The sequence below is a fragment of the Puccinia triticina genome, chromosome 1A (assembly GCF_026914185.1).
Source record: "Puccinia triticina chromosome 1A, complete sequence".
Taxonomy (NCBI): Eukaryota; Fungi; Basidiomycota; class Pucciniomycetes; order Pucciniales; family Pucciniaceae; genus Puccinia; species Puccinia triticina.
This window is the reverse complement of record NC_070558.1, coordinates 9177654-9199296: the sequence shown is the minus strand read 5'-3', so window position 1 is coordinate 9199296 and position 21643 is coordinate 9177654. Positions and strand designations below refer to the sequence as shown.

General features: G+C 46.5%; 3 protein-coding genes across 3 annotated transcripts; 2 read left to right on the top strand and 1 right to left on the bottom strand.

The window, feature by feature from the left end:
- Positions 1 to 7516: 7516 nt before the first annotated feature.
- Positions 7517 to 7764, top strand: PtA15_1A1028 (uncharacterized protein; the record flags this gene model as incomplete). Its single annotated transcript, XM_053165090.1, has 2 exons — positions 7517 to 7543; positions 7630 to 7764. 2 exons carry the CDS (start codon positions 7517 to 7519, stop codon positions 7762 to 7764), a joined length of 162 nt encoding a protein of 53 aa, XP_053017241.1.
- Positions 7765 to 13691: 5927 nt separating this feature from the next.
- On the bottom strand, positions 13692 to 15530 carry PtA15_1A1027 (uncharacterized protein; the record flags this gene model as incomplete). The annotated part of the gene is made up of 4 exons (XM_053165089.1): positions 13692 to 14414; positions 14568 to 14631; positions 14703 to 15321; positions 15410 to 15530. 4 exons carry the CDS (start codon positions 15528 to 15530, stop codon positions 13692 to 13694), a joined length of 1527 nt encoding a protein of 508 aa, XP_053017240.1.
- A 30-nt stretch (positions 15531 to 15560) lies between these two features.
- On the top strand, positions 15561 to 20958 carry PtA15_1A1026 (uncharacterized protein; the record flags this gene model as incomplete). Its single annotated transcript, XM_053165088.1, has 13 exons — positions 15561 to 15720; positions 15818 to 16150; positions 17067 to 17503; positions 17577 to 17721; positions 17780 to 17985; positions 18075 to 18152; positions 18227 to 19077; positions 19231 to 19735; positions 19822 to 19937; positions 20033 to 20154; positions 20213 to 20424; positions 20512 to 20575; positions 20945 to 20958. 13 exons carry the CDS (start codon positions 15561 to 15563, stop codon positions 20956 to 20958), a joined length of 3243 nt encoding a protein of 1080 aa, XP_053017239.1.
- Positions 20959 to 21643: the final 685 nt, after the last annotated feature.

The following is a 21643-nucleotide window of genomic DNA, read 5'->3' as shown; positions in this document are numbered from 1 at the left end:
TCACCAGTTGTGGGCCATGCAGCAATGAAGTGTGGATAGCACACCTCCAAAAACTTGCCCCTTGGATGAATCCTACTTCCAGCTATTTTTACAATACACACCCTACTACTTATGTCGAGCCACAGATGTCAACGGGCCAATCCTACACCAATTATTGATATTTTCATGTACTTGATTATCTCTTGTTTGTTGCGCTCAGATCAGTTTTCTACATATGGGATGATGATCAAATGATGATGTCATGTGATGTGCACTACATAGGATTTGCCTACGTACATATGTATGTGTGTATGCATGAATGTATGTGTATGTACATACTTGTTGCACTGCGTTCTGTTGGGCGCACGCAATCCTCTCTATTTAAAGCAAGGGCCTAAACCCACCTGGGTGTCCGTCATCCCACCACCAACCAACCAACTATCCATCCATCCATCCATCGACCGCCACCAACCAACCCCAAACCCCTTACTATGGTTCCTTCATCTGACCGCCCAAACAAAAACAATTGGATCAAAGTACGCAAATGGGCTTATCCATGCAGTCGATGCCGCAGGGCCAACGTCACTTGTGGGGAAACATTGGTGTGGCCCTCAAAAACCAATCCCTCCAGACCAACTTGTAATGCCTGCCGTCACAAGAATGTCAAGTTGATGAGGCACAGGGTTGACAGGTGGCTCAGTCTGGAGGGGTTTACTGGTGGATAGTTCGGCTTTTGAGACAAGTCAGTCAATCAAAAGTGAGATGGAAAAATAGAGGATAAGAATGACTCGCCAGAAGTGCCCATTTTCAGTTCCTCCAACGAATTATTGACGCTACAGGATTGTAAGCTGGCAATTTTTACAACACTCTCTGGACCCAAGCGACCATCCCACCCTTGGGGGATTTCTTCTGTCGGCACAATGCAGCTTCAAAGTAAAGATTGACGGCAGTACTTCGCTAAGTATTGATACTTCCAACTCTATCTTTGAAATTATCGGTCTCAGAGAGCCGCAAGAAGCACCAGTTGCACACATCACCGAAGCAGCTCCGGCGCCTAAACTCAGTGACTTCCTGCTCTGGCCCCGCCGTCTCGGCCACGCAAGCAAGAAACGGATTGAAACCATGATTGACAAGCCGTTGCCCAACGAGGTGGCCCGAGCATGTGAAGCCTGTATGAAGGGCAAGGTCACTCAATTGCCATTCAACAGCCACTTCAAAGCTGTGTCCTGTCAACTCAAAGTTGTCCATGCGGATCTAGTCGGTCCAATCACACCATCTACAAATAATGGTGCTCAATACTTCTTAACCTTGGTAGACCAGTTCTCAGGCTTCATCCATACCAAGATCCTCAAGCAGAAGAGCGACGCGCCCGCCGCAATCCTGGAATACAAAGCTTTCTTTGAGAATCAAACCGGAAAAATAATCAAGAAACTTGTGTCTGATGGCGGGGGCAAATTCGTTAGCAAGGCTCTTAGCGGAATACTCAAAGAAGCCGGCATACAGCATAATGTATCACCTCCCTACACGCTGCAACACAACTGCTTCGCTGAGCAAGCAAATCGCACGGTAATCGAGATGACCCGCACTCTCCTGATGCAGGCCAACATGGCTCCCGAGTGGTGGGGAGAGGCGGTAAAGTCAGCCACGGCAACAACGAATTGCTTGCCGTCACTCAGCAAATCTCGAGCCTCCCCGATGGAGTTGATGCATCGAATAAAGCCTAACATGCGATTTTTCAGGCCGTTTGGCTGCCGAGCTTGGATAGTGAAGCCAAAGCAAACCAGGGGAACCAAATTTGGTTCTATAGCATGGGACGGAATCATGCTTGGGTACGACAACGACTTCACCTCATATTGGATTTTCCCCCCTGAGGACAAGTCATTTGTAACTTCAAAGCACTAGAGTTCATTTCGATGAGCAAACTTTTCCCGAGTGTCCTGCGCTGAACAGGAGCCACAACGCTTTTGGTATCAACAAGCTGCCAGCTTTCACAGAATCCGATCCATTACTGTTCGGAGAGGAGGAAGAACTGGAGTCGCAAAGGCAGGTAGAAGAGGATGAGCAAGAGGAAGAATCTGATATCAACAGAATTCTGAATGAGCTTGCCCCGGGCCCTTGCCTTGACGATGAGGAACAAGACAAGCGAGAGGAACGGCAGCAAGACTCAGAGAATCCACAGGAAGAACTTGACCACCCCATCGAACCCACCTCTTGCCCCCAAATAAAAGTCATAGGCCCGCGTCATCCTACGCGCATAACCAGCGATATTGATCCCGGCAACATTTGCACTTACAGCAGACGGCAGATGTATCATATTACGGCGGAAGCTGAGCCAAAGAACCACAAACAGGCAATGAACTCTAAAGAATCCCTCGACTGGAAGGAAGCGGAACTCAAAGAGGTAGCTAATATGATACAACACAATGTGTGGCTCCAAAGATCTCGTGCACCGTCCGACTTGCCGATACCGGCCACCTGGGCCTTCTGCAAGAAACTTGGTCCTGAAAATCAGGTTGTAGAATTCAAAGCGTGAATATGCGCGCAGGGATTCAGGCAAACCTACTGTCTCAACTATGAAGCTTGATACGCTCCAACAGGTCGTCCCTGTTTGCTACAACTCTTCATCTCATTTGCTGTGGACAACGATCTGGAGATTCACCAATTAGACGTTCGAAGTGCATTCTTGACCTGTCCTCTAGAGGACAAGGTCACGCTCTTACCCCCTCCTGGTCTAGAAATGCCGCCCAACACGGTCTTAGAGCTCAAAAAGGCCATCTATGGCCTCCGGCAGGCCCCTCTCGTATGGTACAATCGGCTGTCAATGTATCTGAAGAAAATCGGCTTCTTGATCTCAGTCGCAGACCCATGCGTATTTTATCGCGTTAACATCCCAGGAAGGGAAGATACCTTTGTATATGCCCACGTGGAAGATCTAGTGTTCATCAGCAAGAAGCCTCTCGCGTTTAAAGAAGAGATGGAAGCAGAATTTAAAATCAAATACCTGGGCAAGGCAAAATTTCTCCTGGGGATGAATATTGAACGCTCAGAGAAGGGAGTACATATCAATCAAGCTCAGTTCATCGACCGCAAGCTGGAAGAATTCAGTCTTGAGAAGCTGCATCCCGCGTTGTGTCCATTAAACCCAAAGGCCTATTTAATTGAAACGAGCAACGCAACAAGAAATCGCTGACTTCAAGAAAACCGGAGTTAACTTTCAAGCACTAATTGGCTCTCTCAACTATCTAAGCGTCTTGACGCGCCCCGACATATTGTATGCAGTAAGCTCCCTATCTCAGTACCTCAAGAACCCCGGAATTCTCCACTATCATGCGGCGATCCAAGTTTATAGGTACTTGTCGGGCACCAAGTCACTCGGCCTTACGTACTTGAAGAACCAGGACAACTCTATCAAAGCCTACATTGACGCAGACTGGGGGAATTGTCCCAATACTGTGAGAATTCACAAGACTAAGAGTTGTTTTATTACTTGTATAAGTATGTAATCAAATCTGACATGTTCAGAGAAGTAGAGAGAAAAAAAGAAACGGTCATGTACCTAAGAGTGGATACAAGACCGGCTAGTTATGATAATGAGGAAAGAAAAAGAAAAACGCTGCAGTGCAGGCTGGGACACGATTTCGTGCTGGGAGAACTAAAAGTTCTATCACCAGGAAAAAAAAGTAGTCACTTGATGGCAAGCGACATGACACAGATTTGGTTTCAGCTCCAACACTGCTCCAATGCTGCTCCTCTCCACCAGCACATCTAGGGCTCACATGATAGGTGTCAGGATCAAAGCACTCAATGTGAAAAAACCAGATGATGCTCAGCTTTGGCCCTGGCCCAGCTGATGCTCAGCTTTTACCCTGGCTCAGCTGATGCTCAGTTTCTCCCCTGGCCCAGCTGATACTCAGCTTTGGAACTGGGCACCTGATGATCATCTTTGGCCCTGGCACAGCTGATGCTCAGCCTTGTCCATGGCTCAGCTGATGCTCAGCTTTGGCCCTAGCCTAGCTGATTTTCAGCTCTGGTCCTGTCCAAGCTGATTCCCATCGTTTTCCCTGGCCTGGCTCAGCTGGTGCTCAGCAAGCTGAGCATCAGCTGGCCAGCTGGCCCAGGACTGGGCCAAAGCTGAGCATCAGCTGGGACAGGACTAGGAGAACGCTAAGCAAGGACTGGTACAAAGCTGAGCATCAGCTGCGCCAGGACTAGTACAAAGCTGAGCATCAGCTGCGCCAGGACTAGTACAAAGCTGAGCATCAGCTGCGCCAGGACTAGTACAAAGCTGAGCATCACCTGGGCAAGGAATGGTCAAACGGCTTTTTTCCAATTCTGAGAGTGAGCTGCGTGAAAAAGCTGAGTATGAGCTGGGCAGAAAAGCTGAGTATGAGCTGGATACCAAAGCTGAGTATTAGCTGGAAAGAACTGAGGATCAGTTGGGCTCATCAAAAACTGAACAGGACCTCCTTGGTAAATTTTGGAAGTTGAGGAGATGGTTGGGAGATTGGGGTAGATAGTGGATAGATATTGGATATATGGTGGGTAGCTGGCTGGAGCTGGTGTAATGTCACTTGTCATCAACTGACTATTTTATTTTGCTGGTGTATCAGAGTGACTGGTGTCAGTATCAGCGCCTAACCTCAATCGTAGTTGAGCTAACAAGTAAGATGTTTCTTACTTGGGCTTGATGGAGCTTAATCCTTCACGGACTCCAGATTCGAGCTGCTAAGGAATCAAAGCAGCTGCTGTCTAACGCAAGGGTGACAAGCAGTCAGTCTTCTGATTCTCATAGCCTAATTTTTAGCTTCTACAACGATTAACTCACCTCCTGTGGAGGGGTCCGATATACGGTCGTTGATGCTGAAACCCTTTGGGTCTGAGGTGGCGTTGGTTGCGAGCTTGCTGCTGATTTGTACATATAGTAGCAATCAGTCATCTGCGCTTTCCTAGCTATGGCTAACCTTATACGAGCATGACTTACCTGATTCGGGGTCCGCTTCGCTTTGGTCGCTTAGGCTCTTCGTCTGGCGTTGACGTGGCTATGGAGAGGAACAGAGTTTTCAGCATGCGCATCAAACTACTGTCTTGGAGCCACATGCATATGCATGGGCCTAGAAACTCACCTTCGCCCCTTGCGGGGTTAGGGTTTCGTTCCTTGCGCTTCATGCGCCCTAGGGACAAGCCCGAGTCTTGACAGATACCAGACAATCATTGACTGGCTTTACCATCATGGCTGGGACTCACTTGCTAGCCTGGAAGTCCTCAAAGCAAGCAACGGTGTCTTTATCAACTACGGAAGCCAAATATAAGGCCCTGTCGGACTTGGGCCGCAAGCTTGCCTGGCTCTCAAATCTCATATCTGAAGTTAAGATCATGAACAATCTAACAAATGTTCAGGTTCTAGTGGACAACCGCGGCGCAATTGATCTAGCTAAATCTGAAACATCTCAGAATAGCTTTCGGACTAAGCACATGTCAATACGACTTCATTTCGTCAGGGAGCTTATCATTCAAAAATTGATCCAGCTCAATTACATACGCTCCGAGGCCAATGCCGCAGACTTTCTCACTAAACCGGTTGGCAGAGTCATTATTGGAAGAGCACTTGAAATCATCGGTATAAAGCCTGTGTCCATGGTTGCTTCAATCCTACCAGCTCAAAGCATGGCGGGATGTCAAGACTCAGGGCCTGACCCAGTCCAAAGGAAGCGCAAGGAGCGAAGCCCTAACCCTGCAAGGGGGAGCGGTAAGTCCGCGCATTCCCTAGGTCCATGCATATGCATGCGACTCCCAGACAGAAGAAGTAAGTGCATGCTGAAACTCTGTTCCTCTCCCCACAGCCACGTCGACAATAGACGAAGTGCCGAAGCAACCCAAGCGGATCCAACCACCTTCCAGGTAAGTTGGGAAGCCGGGTTTGCCATAGCTAGGACAGCAATGCTGAAGGGATACTTATCCTTAACACAGCACGCCAATCTCTGACACCCATCTAGACCCATCGGGTTCAAGCCTCAGCAAAAGGATCTCCAGCCCTTCAAGAGAAGGTAAGCCCTGCGCTGCTGTGCCATACAATAGCACTTAGATGCTAATCATTAGGACTTACAATCCACAGATACCAGGAGTATCCAAAGTCTTTTAGCTTGGTTAGGCAAGTGTTAAGCGCTCCACCTACTGAGTCCATGTAAGAGAATCTCTCTCTCTTAAACTTCCTTCCCTGAAGTCTTAGCACTGATGCTGTGCGCAGTTGCCTCTCTTAGACGCTATTGTCTCTATCGCCACCGCGCGATCTTAGCTGCACTGCAGCCTTTTTCTATCTTATTCCAACGACAATATTCTTTATTGCTACACCTTAGTCGGCCAACTTTCCGCCTTTAGGTAAAACATTGTTTTTCATTATTCTCTCGTCTCTGTGTTTGGCAGATAGACCATTTTTCTTATGAGCAATAAACGCCTTTAGTATTGTGAAATCTTTTAACCACTAGTTGGCCACGCAAAACATGAGTATAAGTACGAGGAGCTTGTCCCCAAGGAAGAGCTCCCCAGATCAGTTACCACACCCGACTTTATTGTTGTATTTGACCGCTTACGCCAAACACAATGATTGGGGTTATTCTTGATCCTCTTTTCCTTTTTCATCCTTTCCACTCTTGACCCGACTCCCCGGTTTGACTAGGTAAGTCGGGCCTCTTCCTTTTCCCTCCTCCGTCCTAGAAAGGACTACCCTTCTCGTGAGCCTTCTCATAAAGGCTCCAGGTTGTATTTGCTCAACCAGCCCCTTCCGAAGAAGGCGCGGCTTCCTCCTTGCTCCTGCGCGGCCAAGTCGAGCTCCAGCACCCAGCTGTGACAGCTGAGAACAGCTCAAACCTTTGATATCTCGAAGGTTTCTATTCACGGCGGCATCACTATAGAGACCCGCCCTGACATTGGCTTATTGTTGCTGAATACCACTCTGAAATCTGTAGCTTTAGATACCCTCAAAGGACCGGCACCGTCTCTTGAGGCCTATGCAAACTACAAGACAAGTCTTCCACCAACCCTCCTCCGTAGTGAGCAAAAGCAAGCTGGAAAAAAAGAGTATGTCACCAGTTGCTCAAAGCTGGAGGAAATTATACAGCAAGCTTTGGGTCTGTTGGAGTCAATTTGGGTCACCCCGGCGACTATCATCTCTGGGCTCCGAAACATTCATGACCAGTGCCAAAAGAGAAAGCAAGGTGATCAAGTTTCTATTCCATTCCCCATGCGTATTGTAAAGTCCTGACTCCCCAGATTCTTCCAGATGTGCGCGAAGGGAAGCCAATCCCACCGGAGGATTTTATTGAATTGACAAATGAGTCTGACGAGGACGAGGACAGAGACCAGGCCTCTCAAAGTCACTCCGCGTCGAAACCACCTGCCAAACGTCTCTGCATTGAGGACACAAATTCATTGTTGGGAATCAACTTTCCCCATCCGGAGCTTCCCTCCAAAGTCTCCAATGTTTCCCCGTCAACCAGCCAAGACAATCCAAAACCCCTCGGTGCTGTCAAAGACATCAATGATGCCCAGTCACCCGCACAACATATGGGTAAGCTTTGCATACTGACTCACTCTTATTCACATTCCCCATGTTCTTAAGTTTGAATGTTTTTTTTTTGAAATCCTCTTCAAAAGCACCTTCAACCTCTCAAGATTTCCCTGGCCACCAACCCAAACCTACCAGCTCCTCAACCTCCACTGCAGCAACCACTGAACCAGGGCTTGCTACCACCCAGTTGTCATTCGGGTCAAATTCAAATCTGTCCATAACAACCTCAACCGGGGCTGTAATTAACCCCCCTCCGGCCTTACCATCCTTGACTGGGGTCAAAAGTCCGTCGGATCTTGGTTTAATCCTTCAAATGTCGGGACCGTCCATCCCTCCACCGGCCAATATCACCAATGCCCCTCTGCTTCAACCTCCACCGGCTCCCATGATCACCCTCCGAGCAGCTCCAACTGGAGGCCCAACTCCTGCACCCACTGCACCTTCAGCTCAAACCGCAGCTCCTTTGACATCTACACCTCAGCCCAGTCCCATCACTTTTATCCAAAAGGAATCGCTCAGGTTTGAGGTGCATTCCATTCTGAAGACTTTCCAAGGCCATCTCAATCGTCAAAAAATTTTGTCCGCGCATAATTCCGTCAATTCATTCATTGACTGCCAAGCCAAATCCATGCACAAGAGAACCCCACCACCCGAATTACCTCAGTTCAGCTTGTTTCAGTCCAAATCTACACACAAAGTATGGCTAAAAGAAATCCAAACATATTGTGAGTTTAACTTGTTTTTATCTCCTTTTCAGTTCACCCAGCTAAAGTTTTTGTTGTTCAGCGGTAGTGGACGTCATATTATTACTGGCCAATGATGAGCCATGGTATGCACCTAGCTTGATCAATATTCCACAGCTCAAGTCGGCAAAACTACCCGAGTTGAATGCAAGCAAGCATGTCAAATATCCCCTGGTCCTCTTACTTCACGAAATCCAAAAACCATCAAAGGTCAATTTGTCTCGATGGGCAAACTGCATTGCATCTTCTATCCAGTTGACTGCACAGGAATTCGCCGTCAAACCACCTCCAATCAACAACTTGGACAACACAAACCTTGGCTCCCATTTGCACATTGTTGAGTATCTCAATAGCTGTGAGGCTTCTACACCCAAAATGAATGCAGAAGACGGAAAGATACACAACAAGATGTCGCTCAAACCCCTGATTCAGTTCCATGACTTGATAATCGACATATTCATCACTTACTCAATCATAAGAGGGTCTGCGCTTGCCAACGCTGAACCGGACACACCTTCTGCTGAAAGTCAAGCCTTAGTTCTCCAAAAGAAGGAACTCAACCAACATCGCTCACGACACAATTATACCCCGTTCTGCCTCTACCTTGTGGCCGGCGTTTGTGGCCTTATTTTGACTCCTAACAATCGTCAGTTTGCCTCCGTTGCATCAGCTTTGGGATTCTTGGGTGCCATCAAACACATCTTCAAAAACAGTATTCCTCAACACAAGGGTTTGGAACCTGTTTGGAAAAGTACAGGCGCGTATATTGATAGTGTTTTCATTGATGCTTTCCTAACCCCCAACTGCCTTTTCAATTTCCACCGGCTGCAAATAACACAACTTGCCCAAGCAATTACCTCCAACTTCCTTGTTTGTCTCCAAAACCAATTCCCGGCAAAACAATTTCAAGTCCCTTGAGCTGTCGCTGCAAAATAAGCAATTTTGTGTTGCTTTCCAAAACAGTATTCCTGTCTAAAATACTGTAATTCTATCATATTACTTTCCCCAAATAAATACTTACTGTTACTCTATGTTAAACTTATCACTTGTACCTACTGGCTTCTGTCTGAAATGTTGGCTGGCTTGAATTTTTCTGTCTGGGTAGTATTTTCAATTTTCTCTTTCTTGCTTTTGAATTGAAAGTGAATATTTGATGGCAGATAAATGCCTAGGTCATAATGGTTCAGAAATTTCTGTGGCCACTGCCTGGTTTGTTGCTTTTTTGCCTATTTTCATATAAGTTAATTTCAGTAATGAGAGCCTGTTGAAAAACTTGGGAATACTTCTGCCTGAAACTACAAAAAAGGTTAATTAACTCAATTCATTGACAGCTATACTAGTGCTGTGTTTGGATAAATTTCAACTGGAAATCAGGTGACCTGCCATAGGAGGAAAAATTGGATTGATTCATTCTCACAATGACACAGAAAAGAAGAAATTTTCAAATGAACTCCAAGCTTTTGAGATTTTTTTTGAAGGTAGATGTCACAAATGTCAACATAAGATGTTTGTAGGGGCAAGTTTGGGAAGGGATAAGAAGCAAATAAAAAACATATACACCACAGGTTTCACTTCTATTTGTGGTACATACAAGTGGGTTTACATAAATTTTTGAGCATGGCAATGTGCACCCATTGCCTTGCTTTTTGGGGTGGTGAAAGAAATCTCTAACCTTGATAAGTGATGTTTCAGAAGATTCCATTCCCTCTTCAGTTATAGTTGTTGAGCAGGTACCCACAGGACCTAGCAATGGACCAAGGAAGTAGCTTTGAACTTGACTGAGATCTCCAACCAGCTGCTTGGGTGCACACCACACGTGAAATTGATGTGTTCCTGACTTCGCTGCAGGAATGCCTGTTGTGGGTGATCAGGAAAGGAAGCTTGAGTGTGGGAACTAATAGGTATGATGAATTGACCAAGGCATAGTATGTTTGACATGACTAAGGGGGATTTGGAAAGACTAGAGCTGGATTGTTTTGAAAAACAGGGGGAGTTGAGACACAAATGGTATGCATCTGTTCAGTACCTCTCTGTTATCTATTTTACAAAATCATAGAATGCCCCTGAAAACATCTTGCAATACACATTGTCCTACGCTTAATCTTAAATATTAACTGTGCATGCAGGGCACAATATTTGATATTGATGTAACCTACAAAGCTTGGCAAACAAACATCAGCACCTCTCTGATTCGGATATTTGATGGATCAACTGCCTCTTTGGTTTGAAAGACTCAAACCAGGAAAAGCATATCAGGATTTTGCTCCTGATTATCATACTCTTGAAGATACCTTTGTACATAGCTCATCAAACAATGTTAGGGGACCTGTACCATACTACTTATTTGTGATTTGCTTATACCTGACAATATGGTGACACAGGCACTAGTAAGGGCTAGCTGAGCCCACACACTTCCTTTTGAAGGGTATTCCCCCTGATATTATAGAAAAGGTGTTTCCCCAGAAACCACCAGGGATGTGGGTTGAAAACCCGCATGAGCTGCATCATGTACATACAACATATTAGAATATTGGGTTGAAATTTTGAATCAAGGAATATATATAATCACATTGTGCTTACATTCAGCAAACATCTCTGGCACTTTCTACATATACACTACACAACAGATCAACTGTTGTTCAACTTATCATCAGAATATGTTGTGACAGATGTGAACTTGCCTTCAAACCAGTATGTAACTGAGATCCAACCAAATCTATGACCAAGTTCAAGGATGGCACTTGCACACAAGTGCTGAGCAAACTCCCAAGGTGTGGAACAATGCAAGCAAGTCTATTGGTTTTTTTTTAAATGTGAGAGCAACTCAGAAGTGAGGATGGCTCTGGAGATCTGAGGGGGGAGGAAGAAGTCTGCTGAGAGGGCTTTCCTGACCCCCTTGACAATGGGGTATTCCTATATGAATCCCACAAGGTCTGGCCGTGACCGCGTACGCATGACACAAGAGCCAGAGCCCGGGCCTCATCTGGATCACCTCAGGTGCCAACCTAACTTAGCCCCTGCCATGGACAGGGGGGAAATCACTGGTTCCCAGCTCATTCCCCTTCAAACAATGGGGTTGCAGGGCAGTGCTACATGATGTAATGCAGATGGCAAACAAATACAAACTAATATATGCAGTGGAGCTAGAGTGGAGCGGGGAACATATGGGAGTGTATGTGTAAGTGAGGGAAAGGTGGCTTGAGATGCGTGACAGGGCTTTGATGAGATGCTACAGGTTGTCCAAAAGGGCTAACCTCCAGTGTAGTGGGGCTCTGGCTACGCTTCCAGTGGGAACTAGGAGTTGATTTGGCCGTAGAATCCATTTCTGGGGTCCGTTGAAATGTACCGCGAGGCCTTCTATTGGTTAAATATACTTATGAGAGAAAACTTTTGATTTTTCCCATTTTGTATACCGCACCAGTGCCGGTGGAACCTTACTGAGAGTCGCCTTTGGCTGAGGCTTTGACAGGATCAAATCAAGATCCATCCTTTCCAGCTGTTTGCCCAAAAAGACCTCTCCAGTCTTGATGGAATGCACTTCCTGTTTCACTGCCGGCGGTTTCCATGCCTTTCCGCCAAGCAAAAGCACTCATGTTTGTCTTGGCCACTGTCTCCTTGCCTTTAGCAGATCCCTGGTTTGCTCTGTGTACCACGTCTCTTGGAATTCCTCCCTCAACCAGGGAATTATCAGGCCATAAAAACGCTTGAACCCAACACCACACCTTAACCACTTTGTGGTCCACAATAAATTCCGCATGTGACCCATCTCTTTACAGTAGTCACACCCCAGTGGGCCTTGTTTGAACACGGAGGCCCTCCGGAGCTCTGACCCTGAGCCTCTCCCGCAGAGGCCTGAGTTGTGGTGTTTGAAACCACTGCTAACTCCTTAGGTGGTGCCAGCTGCCCTTTAGTAGCCTTCTTTTGCATGAAAAGCTTAATTTCATTAAGCATATCCGCTAGCTTGCTAATTTCCTTCAGCACCGGAACCGCAGCCGGAGGAGAAGACGGGTATACCCCTGTACTATTGTCCATAAGCTCCATCACTTCTAACTCCGCTTTTATTGCCATATGCAATATATCCTTGAGCTTGGGAAGCACCATCCTTGGCCCTCCTTCCCGGTCCTTACCAATCTGACCAGTTTTTTTCATCCTTTATAACACCTTCTCACTCAGTGCCCAATTGAGGCCGCGCAAGAAAGTCTGCTTGACAGAAGACAACTCCTCTGCAACTACCTGTTTCCACTGAAGGTAGCAAAGGACACACTCAAAGTCCATCATGTACCCCAAATACTCCGGTTGAGTCCGTACACCCCCTTGCATAGCCATGTCATCCGCCACCTTTTCTCATTCTGATTCCCAATACTGCGGACCCTGGTCTCCCCATTGCTCCAGGATCTCCTGCCGCAAATTAGGCCAATTCTTCCTGGTGAAGCCCTCCATCTCCTCCACCTCTTTTAACTCCTCCCCTTCCAGAAAGAAATTCACAACCTGCCTCACCTTATCCCCCTCAGACAGGTTTTCTTGCGCCGCCGTGTTGTTGAAATGGTCCAAGAACTGCTCCACATTGTTCCACTGTGCTCCGGTTCCCTCCCATCATAAAGTCACACCACAACAATAAATAAAATGGTTGTCAGAATTCTGTGTAGGATAGTAGAGGGGCAGGTCTTTCAAACCACTGGTAACAGTAGTATTACTTAGCTGTAATATAATATTTTTATTTCCCCCTCAAAGGACTGCCAACCCATCCCAAAGGAGCTCTCACAGCAAAGCAACAGCTTTTCACCCTTACCCCAATCTAGTTTCAAAACCACCAAATAAGCAAATCATTCCCTTAGACTTTGATTTCACAGATTCTAAATACCAAGAGGGCTTGAATATGAAACAAGGCCAGGAAATGTTTTCTCAAGTCAATTGTGGTTACTTCAAGATCCCTCATGAAGAAATAAGCCTTACAATGGTGCACTATCTGACAAATACATACTTGAAGAGGCAATAACAAAACTGCTAGGACAGATCACCCCCAACCAGTACTACACTTGACTGAGTCCAGCTTGTCAAAGTTGTTGCACAAACCCTGTCCAACACCTGCTTGGAAAGGCTGTTCTAGCAGTTGTTCATTGTAACATTTGACTGTTAAAAAGGTTTAAATTCTTATATGGTTCCTAAAAACCCACATCTGTGGTAGCACTGGCAGGATGTGGGTGAAATTCATGGATCACATTGAGTTCACATTAAAAATTACAGTATGGCAGAAAGAAATTTGCAAAGTAACTACATAGTTCAACATTTCGAATTGTTTCAGAAAATCTGATCTCCTTATAGCAGTTACTAGATGGTCTCTGTGACGAAGCGACAATTTCCCAGGCAGAAGTTGTGACATGTAGTAAAAAGCAAGGATGAAAGCTTTACTCATTCCAACTCGAGATGCGTTCTTCAATTAACTTGCGAATAGATTTTCCACCATTGATGATCTGCCGGAGAGAGGCCTCAGAAAGAGGGCCCATCGTTTCCTTGTCGGGCTGGTTTTTTTGAAATTGAATCCACTTTTGCTCTTCGATATATTTTACTTCTTCATCCAACTCGAAAAATTTCGAATCCCCTGCAAATTCCGATTGGTGCAAGATGATTTCCTTCTCTTCGTTGACTGTCGGATTGAATTCGATCCAATCCTTATCATCCTCCTCATCGGCAGGTTCAGTTCGATCGTTCTTTTTGGAGGTCGAGTCCGCTTGATGGAGCGGGAGCACTCTCTCGGGTCTATCGAACGGAGTGGAGTGAGACGAGGGGCACTTTTCAGATGCCATCGCTTGCAATCTTGATAAATAGTCGAGTTGGATCTTGCTGATATCTGGTAATTTACATCCAAGTGCATAAATCGATCGGCCGACTCTTTTCTGTCCGTTGACGATCTGATCATCCGTTGCCAATCTTCTGATTGACAGTGAATCGTAGAGCGACTCTCGTAATCGTGATAGAGGTTCGTCGATCTTGATAGATTGAGAGGATTGGGCTTGAGGGGATTGGGGAAGAGTGATCGGACTTGAAGAGGAGGTTGACTGTTGATTGTTGGTGATTGGCTGACTGAGCCGATGTTCGGGTTTGATGGTGAAACCTGGATACCTCTTCAGCTTTGAAATTGAGGGTTGAACAGTCAGTTGACCGTTCTGAATAAGATCTGGATCCGAGCAGGTCTGGTTGGTTGATTTGCGTTTGGTTGGTTTGGGGCTTGGTCGAGGTTTGGTAGACTTGGTTTGCGATTTCGAGGGTGTTAGAGGTTTGACTTGAGTCAATTGAACTGCTGGTACAGGTTTGGAGATTTTTCGCGTATCGAGTAGTCTGTCGTATCTAGGAAAGATAACGAGGAACATCAGGCGTAAACGAAATGATGATGGATGGTATCAGTGTTGGCTAGCTACCTCTTTAGTGTTTCTTCAGTCTCCTGAACCATGATCCGTCTCATCCGTTCGACTTTGTCGTATTCAGTCTCGCGAGGGAGCTGATCAGATTGAGGTGGAAGATTCCCGGCAGCTCGCTGTCTCAGTTCATCTTCCTTAATCCTTTGTAGAGTCAAAGTCCGAACGGATTTCCAATCGGGCCCAGATCCGTTCATCAATAGTTCCAGCCGGTTTTTCAGTTTGAACCTCTCATGAAGCAGCTTCTCCTTCTCGAGTTTCTTTGAACGTTTTTCGATCATCTCAGATTGTCGATGGCGTTGGGTAAAGAACTTGGTTTCTAGTGTGATGAATTCTGAACAGCTGCTATCTTGTTGGTCTTGCGATGATGGGGGGATGGCGAGTTCATGATCGGACAATATCCTGAAGCTTGCCGAAAGGGTTGGTGTGGTAATAGTCTCTGATCCATTGAGCTGGTCGGAAGCGCTGTGTGAGGGTTGGCATTTGAGATGGGCGATGGCAATCTGAGTGGAGATCGGGTCATTTGAGGTCGACGGAGAGAGTGGGGGTGACAGCTGGGCAGGTGTGTGTGAGCTGGTGATCAAGAACTTGGTACCTAGGGGCAGTAGGGGTGGGGGCGGTACTAGATGATACGGCAATGGGTCAGCAAAGGGTTGCATAGTCTGTCCATCTCCGAAGGCCACAACACCAACGCAGAAGAAACACTCAACTCCACCCGTTTTCGGAATCGGTGCTGCTACTCCTCCGTTTGCGATTTCTGCTGCTTCCGTTGGTTGGGCTGGTATCGCCGATGTACGTACTCCTGGTTAATCGTCTCGAGCCTGAATGCATGGTGAAGTGTTCGAACTGAGGACCATCAGAATGGGAGCATCGAGTGGAGAGTGGGCGAGTGGCGCAGGCCCGTCCAGAGAGGCCCGGCCCACCAGGCCCGCAGAAGCGAGGGGGCTGCTCTTCGACTTCCAACTGAACCAACATAAATACATCCATATTTACATACCACCACCCCACACCCACCTCAATGGCCAGAGCGACTCGCCGATCAACGAGAACCCCAGTAAGCGAGTCAGCCAGCGAACCACCACAACCAGCCAAGCGGCAGCGGCGTTCGACACCAGCAGCAAGTCGTTCCAGAGCTAGCAATGAAAAGGAAATCGATCCCGTTGAGCGTAACGGGGAACCAGAGCCAACCGGCGATGAACCAGGAGAATCAGACAACGCACCCCCCGTCACGTCCAAATCAGGCCCCATCGCGCCCGCCGAGGAACCGGAGAACCATCCACCCGCCGAGGAACCGGAGAACCATCCGCCCGCCGAGGAACCGGAGAACCATCCGCCCCCGACACCACTTCCTTTTACCCAAACACCAAGCCATCCAGTCACACCTCCCAAAACACCTCCCATGAGGCGCAAACCACTAACACCCATGAAGCTCGCACTAGAAGATTTCAATCGCGCTGGGGAACCAAGGCTCGTGATCGATAGAATTGTATTGGTCAACTTCAAAAGCTACGCTGGCAGACAAGTTATTGGGCCATTTCATAAGGTTTGGCCTCATTCCGATTTGCTCATATGCACCTGTGCCAGATGCCAACAACTCACCTCAGGATGAACTTCTTCTATCTATTTTTAGTCCTTTTCAGCCATTGTAGGTCCCAACGGATCCGGAAAATCCAATACCATCGACGCGTTGTTATTTGTGTTTGGATTCAAAGCCACCAAGATGCGTCAAGGAAAACGTCAGGATTTCTGCGTTTGTCCGTTTCGGTCATGGTGCTCGTCGGCTGATCTATCCCTTGTCTTTCTGCTTGCTTTCGGGTACAGTCTCAGAATTAATACACAACTCATCAGCATCTCCCCCGGGGGGCTTTGAAAGCTGCTCAGTAGAAGTATGGTTCAAGACGATCGTTGATTTGGTCAGTGTTTCCCCCCCACCTTTTGTTCTAACTCGGCGGTGCACCAACTGATCGACTGCAAAAATGAGCCACAGGATGGACCTGATGAGTTCAACGTCATTCCGAATTCCAAATTAGTCGTGGCGCGCATAGCTACCCGGAACAACATGTCCAAGTACACAATCGAGTAAGGACACTACCTTCTGCCTGATCCGGCAGCTTCACTAACTTTGTCTCCGTCTACCTACCAGTGGTAAACTTTCCAATTTCGCAGAGGTGACAACTTTGTTGAAGGCCAAAGGCATCGATCTCGATCATAAGCGATTTCTGATCTTACAAGGAGAAGTAGAATCGATTGCACAGATGAAGCCAAAAGCAACGACAGCCCATGATGAAGGCCTTCTGGAATATCTAGAAGATATCATTGGAACAAACCGGTTCAAGGAACCAATCGAGAAAACTCAACAAACTTTAGAAGAGGTTGCCAATAAACGCTCCCACCAATTGGAACGAGTCAAACTAGTCGAACGCGAAAAGGCGGCCCTTGGAGCGCGCAAAAAGGTCGCGGATGAGTATCTTGCGCGAATGAACACCCTCGTACAGCAGCAAAACCTTCTCTGGCAGTTTTATATCCACACGGGACAGTCCAATCTCGAAAAGCTACGATGTTCGATGAATGCAATCGACAACCAACTGAAGGAAAATGAGGACGCCCATGCGGGAGATCTACAAGAGAATGAAGCGTTGAGGGTGGAGCTGGAACAAGAAGAGGGCAAGTACAAAGAAGTGGAGGTTGAAACGGACGCCCTGGTCAAGGAGCTGGGTCGCAAGGAGCGAGAATTGGTCTCTCTCACCGAAAAGATGAAGCATGGGAAGACAAAACAGAAGAAATTGAAGAAAAGCATTGCCGAGGTAGGTCATTGCAAATCTGACCATTTACGCTTTTCACGTCAAGTTTTGCTCAAAAGAAAATCTGATCATTCAGGATGAACACATTTTGAAAGAAGCTGCGGCGACAATCCGTGACGGGCAGGAGGAGATCGAAATGCTCAAGGTAGAAGTGGAATCCAAAGAGAAACTTATCGAGAAGGAAGAAATACAACTGGATCAGATACGAGATTCCTTGAAAGGTAAGTAGCAAGTCTTATCCACATTGCCCAGTCACTAATCAGTTCGACGCAAAACCAGATAAAACCCAAGTTTTTACCGACCAAATAGAGATCAAGCAAGCCGAACTAGCTCCGTGGGCGGCACAAGTAACCAGTAAAAAAGCGGCGCTTGATTTGGCTACAAGCGAAAGAGATCTTCTCCTAAAGAAAGCCACCGATTTCAGCTCCGCCCTTGCTTCTGCCCAAGAGACCATCACTAGGATCGATGAGGAAACCAAGGCCAAAGTGAGGCACCTCCCACCCCAAGTCTTGAGGAAAGACACACAAAATCTATATTCCAACTGATTTCTCGTAATGCGCTTTTCACATAACAGAAAGCTGAATTGAAGCAATTGAAACTGGAACATGCTGAATATCAGCAGGGTATCGAAGGCGCTACATCAGAGCTCCAGGTAATTTTTGTTTTATTTTGGCTTCTCCTCGGGCAATCCAATTTAATAAAGTTTTGATCATAAAATACTTCTAGAAATTGGATCTTGAAGAAGCGAAATTGAGGACAAAGCTTACAACGGCCCGACAGAGAGCAGACGAGGCAAAAACGACGCGTACCACAAATTCGTCCAAAAACGAGGTACTCAAGAGTCTTTCTAAACTTCATAAGCAAGGTCGATTGCCGGGTTTTTTCGGCCGACTCGGTGATCTAGGCCGGATCGATGATGTGTATGATGTAGCTATCTCTACTGCATGTCCCCAGCTGGATAATCTGGTATGTGATACCGTCGATACCGGTCAGCAATGCCTTGCACATCTCAAAAAGACCAATGCTGGCCGCGCCGTCATCATTTGTCTCGATGCCTTGAAATCCACTTCGCCCGCGGCTGCACCGGCTACACCCGAAGGTGCACCGAGGCTTGTGGATTTGGTAACCGCAAAGGACCCGAAGTTCAAAGCCGCATTTTATCATGTTCTGCGTGATACTTTAGTAGCCAAGGATCTTACGCAGGCCAATCGGATTGCGTTTGGAAACGGCTCAGGAAAACGATGGCGAGTCGTCACACTGGATGGAAAGCTGATCGATAGTTCTGGAACAATGTCTGGCGGAGGTACCCGGGTCGCGCGTGGTTTAATGAGCTCAAAGATGACGAGCAATGATACAGAAATTTCCGAAGAGATGGTCGCACGCCTTGAAAAGGACACTGCCATCGCTGAAGCCGAGATCGCAAAACACAGTGGAAACCGATCCGAGATCCAGGCTGAATTGAGGCGACTACAATCTGAATCGCCTAAGTTGGAGATGCGAATCACAAAGCTCGAGATGGATGTTGGGGGGGCTACAAAGAGGAAAGAAGAGGCGAAGAAAACAATTGCGGAGCTTGGGTAAGCACTTCTGTCCTCTCTTTCAACTGAACCTCGTGTGTATTGCTGATTGGGTTTTTTCATTGTATCTGTATTTAACCTGGCTGCTCTTTGTTTACCTGATCATTCGCCAAACGTTTGCGGTTATTTGATCTGTGTGTTGGATTCTGAAAGATCGGAAGACCGGGCAGGATCCAGCGATGATGCGCAAGTTAAACATCTGGAATCTGTGATGGAAAAACTCGAAGGTGAACTCGAGGAACTTCGACGGAAAACCGGAAAAATAGAACAGAGCATCAAAGACTTGCAAGGCAAGATCCTCGAGGTTGGTGGAGTTAGGCTTCGAACCCAGCAAGCTAAAGTGAAGGACCTCCAGGCAATGGTGGAACACGCGAATAATCGTTTGACTAAGGCTGAGGTCGGACGAGCCAAAGCCGAAAGAGATACCGGCAAGCATGAGAAGACTTTGCAAAAGTCAACAGATGAATTGGAAGTACTGGAAGGTGAACTTTCCGAGCTGGAAGCAAAGGTCAGTAGCAATAGCTTGGAGACCGAAGCAATGAAAGACACAGTGGATCAAGCGCGAATGGCGCTTGAAGAACAGAAGGAGCGCCTTCAAGACATTCAAGAGAGGCGGAAGGAAAAACTAAAAATTATGAATGTGTTTCAGTTGAAGCAAGTAAGAGTATTTCTAAGGGATTATTCCACATACAGACTGCTGTGGTTGATTGATGGCTGATGTCCACCCCTAATTTCGACACACAGACTGAGCTGAAGCAACAAAAAGAAAAAGCGGAAGGTGCGCTCGCTCAATCAGCAGCCAACGTAACCCATTGGACAGAAAAACAAGCCAGTTTGAGATTAAACGTGATAGAAGACGAGTGAGTTGATTTAGTTTTGAACGTCCGATGTTGCTATCATTTATCTACTGTGTGCTGTTCGGGGTGTTTGAGAAGCTAATTCAGTTCGACTACAGTGAAGATGATGAAGAAGAGTTAGAGCGACGAGAAGCCGCTCAAATATTAAAACAGTTCTCTGCTGCAGACTTTGAAGATTTCGATGCTGAATTGACTAAGGCTGAAGTAGCAAAATTGGAAGGTGGGCGAAGCTTCAGCTATTGTTGTTAAAAAAATGACACTGAATCTTGGACTTACAGAGGACCAGGAACGAGCATCTCCCGATTTGGGCGTCTTGAAAGAATATGCACAGAGAGAGGCGGAATTCATGGCGCGAGCTGCTGATCTCGAAGCAACAACGCGAGCACGAGATGAAGCCAAGCAATTGCTTGAAGATCTGAATCAACAGCGCTTGGAAGAGTTCATGTGGGGCTTTCAAATTATCAGTGGGAAATTAAAGGAAATGTATCAAGTACGCAAATCGTTATTGCCGCTTGTTGGTTGCATTCACGGTCATCTGGCATCTTTCAACTGATTAAGCCGTTGAACTACGTTTCAGATGATCACACTCGGAGGAAACGCTGAACTGGAATTGGTTGACAGTCTCGATCCATTCAGCGAAGGTATCATTTTTAGCGTCATGCCACCTAAGAAGTCTTGGAAAAATATATCCAATTTAAGTGGCGGCGAAAAGGTAAAGCAAAAATATAATCATGTTCCCATCTCTTCAAAGTCCAAGTGGAAATATATCAGTCATGTACCAATAGTTCGTCTTGATTTTGACGGCATGTCTTTATGCACGCGTGCAAAAAAAACGATGGAAGACTCTAAGCTCTCTAGCATTGGTTTTTGCGCTACATGCGTTTAAGCCTACACCTCTATACTTCATGGATGAAATTGATGCGGTATGTTTTGATCACTACTTCATACTATTATCGCAACTTCGTCAACTACCCTAACTGACCTTGCTCTCACGCTTCCCTATATTATAGGCACTAGATTTTAGAAACGTCTCGATAATTGGGAATTATATAAAGGACAGAGTTGAGTTTTGTTTACTTTTTCTTCTCAGTATGAGTTTCACCTTATCCTGATTCAAAACCCGACGTAGACGAAAAATGCGCAATTTATCATTATCTCGCTGAGGAATAACATGTTTGAATTATCACGGCGATTGGTGGGAATATGTGAGTTTTGCCCGGTTCCTTTGATCTCATGTTACTTCCATGGCCAAGTTCAGACTGGTACTCATTATCACTTTCGGATAAAAAATGGTTTTCCGCGCGTAGATAAAACGAGTAACTGTACAAAAAGTATTGCAGTCGATAACACAGAACTAAATGAAGTTCCAAGTTAAACTCCGGCAAATCTCTCCTGTTTTACACTCTCTGGGACCATCGGCGTTAGCATAATACCGCTAACACCTAACAGGAAATACCACATGTAATGATGTACGCAATCACTTCAACCCCATCCGCATCGGGCGCTAAGTTAGCCCGGATTAGGACACTTAATTTGACTCCGTACCCGCATCGGGTTGGATAAACTGGGGATCAACTTGACCCGGAGCTCCGTTTAGAGCTAGTGGGGTATAGATGCAGATCCCACCAATCCTTGGAGTAAACGCAAAATGAATATTCATCATGCTGAAAAGCATGAACTTTATGTGTTTAGGTGCCAAACACATAACA